Below are 5,385 nucleotides of genomic sequence, written 5' to 3'. Positions count from 1 at the left end.
TTTTTTATATGCCGGAGTGTGTGTCTTTTAGTTTAGATTCTTGTTTGTTGTGAAACCCAGTTGATCAAATTGGAATTTTAAATGATTCTTTGATACTTCAACTTTCTGGCCTCGTAATAGCGATGGCGAGTGCAATATCTAGCTTTCGGGGCTTGACTTGCATATCACTCTCTTAAAATCTATGCAAAAGCATCTTGCATGCGAATCTTGTTTTGTTGTTTGTGAAAATCTTTAGCTATTGCCTATGGTGCTGGGCTGCTAAGCTCTGCATATTGCACGAATTATCTAGCTTCAGGACAATTGCGAATCAATGCTTGAGTTCGCATCCTTTCAGCTGCAACTCAAAGCACAAATGTGCAAATACCTTGACTCAAGATGCCAGTTGAGGTGCACTGAAGTGAAGCGCGATGAGAAACACTATTTTAAGTTTTATATGTTTTAAAAAAATGGCATATAAGATGTAATTTGCAAGCCATGGAATGACAGTTAAATAATTTTTTCACGGTACAAGAAAGTATGAATGTCTATTACATTCTTAAAACTCGCCTTGGGCCTTGAAGATGCAAAAAGATTGGCAATTTACACCTTAGGTCTCGATAAATGGTTGTTCCTTGCCATGCCTACACACTAAATAGTTGAACCTTGATTTACCTGTCTGGCTTACACGTCGTGGATTTTTGGTTATCATGGCAGCTGTTTGGACCGAAGCATGAAAAGTGCTTTGAAATTCGAGTGTTGTGTTTCTTCATCAAGAAACACCATTTTTCTGAAAATACTTCTTTAAAAATTTTCATTTGCATGTTTAAATGGCTAATAGTATTGTGAAGTTGCTCATGCGATCTGATTACCATATATTTGATCCAACTGATTTAGTAACATATCAAATGTGCTTCATTGCTTCCATGAGAAGTTCATTTGTCAAAAGACTATACCTCCTGCTGTTTATTTTGCAATTCACAGCCAAGGTCCAAAATCGGATAATTCTTTAATAAATGTGCTGTTAAGCCCCAACTAATTCGTGTCTACTAAGATGATCATCTTCAATTTGGTAACTTCAAAAGTACTTTCATTTTTAACTTTGCGGTGAGGTTGTGCGTTAGCAATTTGAATCTAAGTATAATATGTTTCCCTTTTCTCATGTTACTAGGATCTTGTGCTTCGTCTTTGTCTTGTGCGAACTCTAGCTAAACATCGAGGCTGTGTCAATACTATTAGCTTCAGTGCGGCTGGTGATATTCTTGTGTCAGGCTCTGATGATAGGAGGATCATTCTCTGGGACTGGGAAACTGGCAGTGCTAAACTTTCTTTCCATTCAGGTCATCGCAACAATGTTTTCCAAGCAAAGTTCATGCCATACACTGGAGACCTGAGCATTGTTACCTGCGCTGCTGATGGAGAGGTATCTTTTATTTCTGAATTCTCTCGCAGGAAAGATTATGATTGAAACTCCTTTAGGGATATTTAATTTTTGCATCATATGATTTTTTCATAGCTCTTTTATGCAATCATGGAATTGGTCTGTGTTTAATATTCATGTAGATAAATTTGACCTGAAAGTTTGATGATTAAACAGGGGGATCGTGGGCAGGTCCTGAAAATTAATTAGGAGAAGTCTAAAGTTGATTACATAATGATTCTAATTTCATATTGTAATCTGCATATATTTTGGGAAGAGTGTTCTCTTACAAGGTTTAATTCTTGAATTTAGGTGAGACATGCTCAAATTCATGACTCTGGAAAAGTGGAGACCCATTTACTGGCAAAACATCAAGGACGAGCACACAAACTGGCCATTGAACCTGGAAGCCCACATATCTTTTATACCTGTGGTGAAGACGGCTTGGTTCAACATGTGAGTCATTTTTTTAATCAAATTTGAAGTGGTTGGTGTTGACTGTTTCTGTTGAAAATTTATTGAACCAAACGAAGACATATCCCGGTTATACGTCATTTGTCTTTCGTGTTGTTGTTTTAGTTAGAAATTTTGGAATAAAATTGAGTGAAATACTTATCAAAAGGAATTGTGTTGATAGCTAGCGCGTAGCACACACTGAATTAGATATTATACTTTATGGATAAGTTTTTTATTTGATGGCCTTTTATTCTCGTTTTGTTTATATCCGATGCTTGCAAGCCTAATTTTGACAGCATCTTCTATTTCGCAGATTGATCTGAGAACCGGAACGGCTACCAGCCTTTTTACTTGTAAACCCATGCAAAACCGAAGTTATATGTCCGTCGTCCATCTAAATGCAATCACAATAGATCCAAGAAATCCTAATTTATTTGCTGTAGGTGGATCTGATCAGCTGGCTAGACTATTTGATATTCGTAAATATAAGTGGGATGCGTCATCTGAGTTTGATAGGCCTGTTGATTACTTTTGTCCCCCTCATTTGACAGACGATGAGCATGTGGGCATAACAGGGTTGGCATTTTCTGATCAGAGCGAGCTTCTGGTGTCTTACAATGATGAATTTATCTATCTTTTTGCTAGAGATATTGGTTTGGGGCCTGATCCAACTCTTACTTCTCAGCTATCTGATGGCAGTGATGTAGGTGATTCATCTGATTTTCCATCAGGGTCACCCCTCTCAAATGTCAACGCCAATGTAACTGCAGCTCCCCAGGCATACAAAGGACATAGGAATTGCGAGACTGTGAAGGGCGTGAACTTTTTTGGGCCCAAATGTGAGTATGTCATGAGTGGATCAGACTGTGGTCGAATTTTCATTTGGAAAAAGAAGGGTGGGGAGCTCATTCGTGTGATTGAAGCTGATAAACACGTGGTGAATTGCATTGAATCTCATCCTCATGCTACTGTGTTGGCTAGCAGCGGAATTGAGCATGACATAAAAATATGGACTCCAAATAACATTGATAGAGCTACCTTACCCACAAATATTCAAAAGGTATGAAGATTTTTTAAGCATAACTCTCTGAAGATTTTGAAGATGACTGGGTCATTCTCATATTGCCTTATGTTGAAATTTATTATTTTGTTCCATAGTTGTGCGCTAACTTAGGATGCTGTATTGGGAAATTGTAGAAAAATGAACCAGGGTCATTTCATTTGCTCTTGGTCTTTACAATAGATCTGTCAATTTGGTGAGTTTGAGAAATTGAAAAGCCATCACTTATTCGAGTCCCTAGGATAAGTGATTTTTGGTATCATGTAGTTGTGGTGCTGCTATAAAATTCAAATAAAAAACAATAGAGGTCTAATTTAACCACTGTTTATTGTAGCTATTGCCTCTTCTTGATGGATTGTTTACATCATCATGTAGCACCACACAACCGGGCTCTAACATGCAGTTATCCTCTGCAATTTTTTTCCTTTTTGTCCCGTGGAACTAAATTAGCATCAAAGCAGAGGGAGTCTAATTTCTCTGCATTACTTATTAGGATATGGTCTCAAACTCAATTCATCGTCGAATTGGTTTCTTAACCTTCGGCGGTTTTTATGATGACGATGATGGCCTCGACTTCTATGACCTTAACGACGAAGACGACGAAGACTCTGAAGATGATGACAGTCATGACGATGACGACGATGGTGATGATTGTAACCATGATTACTCCACTGACAGCGATGAGGTTTTGAGTGAAGAGGAGGTGGAGGTGGTGGAAGTGGAAGAGGAGGCCGAGGAAAACGATGGTACTGATTTAACTTTACTTGGAGAATCAGAATACAGTGGTGATAGTGATGGTTCTGAGGATGGATTTGAGGAGGATGGTGATTTTGAAAATGCCGCGGTTGACGATTCAATTGTTGATCTCTGTGATATTGATGATTACACATTTTGATGGTCGTGACTTTGATTCCAATCGATGGAAGTTTTTCATGATGAAAGTGATTTAAATAGTTTTGATGATGATAATGACATGGCACTTTCTGTTTTCAGGGAAGGCCTAAACCAAAAGGCGGTTGGATGCACCGAATGGTTTCTCCGGAGGATCTGATGATGCATTTATTTTCGCTACAACGGGGAAGGCCCGACTCCCCCTCCCCCGATAGTACTGGAGAAAATGTAGATGTTGGGAGGGAGCTGCTACAGCTTCTTCTTACATTTGATGATGGCGGAGACACCACAAGTGCCGAAGACTGTTCCATCTGAGTTATATATTTAGAAATGAACAATGTTTGTTTGTACATAAGCTGTTTGAATCAGTTTTTAACATTCTCTTTTGTTCACGGTCTCTTTCAATGTCCTATTTCCCAAAGACGCGTTGCATGTGTCGAGTCATTTCAAAATACAAAATTTCAAAGATAATTTGACTTCTCAAAAAATTCAACATCTTTCTGGGAAAAAATTCTTCGGTAACATTTCTTGTTACATTATGAATGGATTGTCAAGTGTTAAGTTTTTATATATCGACGTGATAGTTTTTTAAATATTCAATTTAATACTCGGGTATAATGATAATTATAATATTCTAAGGTATAGTGTGGTACAATGGATAAGAGAAGGATTGATAAATAATCTTCTTTATCTCACGTTTAGTATTTTTTTAGAAATGTTATAAATAACTTTATACAAAGATAAAATATTTTTTTTACGAGATGTGATAATTTAAATTTAATGATAAAAACATCACAAATGACTTAATTGTCCTCAATATATAAAAATCTTAAACCTTATCGTTCTCTCATTTCACAGTCCCATCAAATAAATATTTNTTTGATACACATTATATGATAAACATGTGATATATAATATAAAGATAAGTTAATAATAAATAAGATGTAGGATATTATATTTAATGTTTGATATGATTTTAATGAGAGTGATTAAATTTTTATATTAGATTGAAATGACAAAATTAACCTTATCATAATAAATTTTATAATTTCAAAATTGTTGCTTGAGTTCATATTTCTTATCTGTTCATGCGCCGACAGTGTTTGCATGATTTATTTATTTTTAATTAATTTTATATATTATATAATATGATAATTGAGCCATTGATTTTATGAGTCAAGTCAAATATCAATTTTTAAGNGAACTCAAGCAACAATTTTGAAATTATAAAATTTATTATGATAAGGTTAATTTTGTCATTTCAATCTAATATAAAAATTTAATCACTCTCATTAAAATCATATCAAACATTAAATATAATATCCTACATCTTATTTATTATTAACTTATCTTTATATTATATATCACATGTTTATCATATAATGTGTATCAAACAATGTCTAATGGTATTCCATTCTAATTGTTTTTTTTTAAAAAAAAAAAGAGAAAAGAAATAAGAAAAAACCCACCACCTTGAAATAAACTAAAGAGAGTTGATGAATTTCTAGTTGCAAATAAATGGAACGAACTATGGGAAAGAACCACTTTACTCCGTATCAAATTTAAGAGATTTAACAAAAGA

General features: G+C 35.1%; 1 protein-coding gene across 3 annotated transcripts in view; it reads left to right on the top strand.

Moving 5' to 3' along the window:
* The window catches only part of LOC140973706 (uncharacterized), a 4,501-nt gene extending 312 nt beyond the window's left edge, over positions 1-4,189 (top strand). Inside the window, exons 2-6 of one of the 3 annotated variants that reach the window (XM_073436701.1) lie at positions 1,148-1,399; positions 1,709-1,852; positions 2,166-2,912; positions 3,406-3,658; positions 3,906-4,189. In XM_073436701.1, coding sequence (XP_073292802.1) covers positions 1,148-1,399; positions 1,709-1,852; positions 2,166-2,912; positions 3,406-3,658; positions 3,906-3,916 — 1,407 coding nt within the window. In that variant the 3' untranslated portion in view covers positions 3,917-4,189. Of the gene's footprint in view, positions 1-1,147; positions 1,400-1,708; positions 1,853-2,165; positions 2,913-3,405; positions 3,810-3,905 lie in introns of all 3 variants that reach the window. The other 2 variants (XM_073436700.1, XM_073436702.1) reach the window with 2 other exon arrangements.
* Positions 4,190-5,385: the final 1,196 nt, after the last annotated feature.

This window comes from Primulina huaijiensis, chromosome 3, assembly GCF_012295235.1.
Source record: "Primulina huaijiensis isolate GDHJ02 chromosome 3, ASM1229523v2, whole genome shotgun sequence".
NCBI classification, from domain to species: Eukaryota; Viridiplantae; Streptophyta; class Magnoliopsida; order Lamiales; family Gesneriaceae; genus Primulina; species Primulina huaijiensis.
The sequence above is the reverse complement of the archived record's forward strand: the minus strand, read 5'-3'. Positions and strand labels throughout refer to the sequence as shown.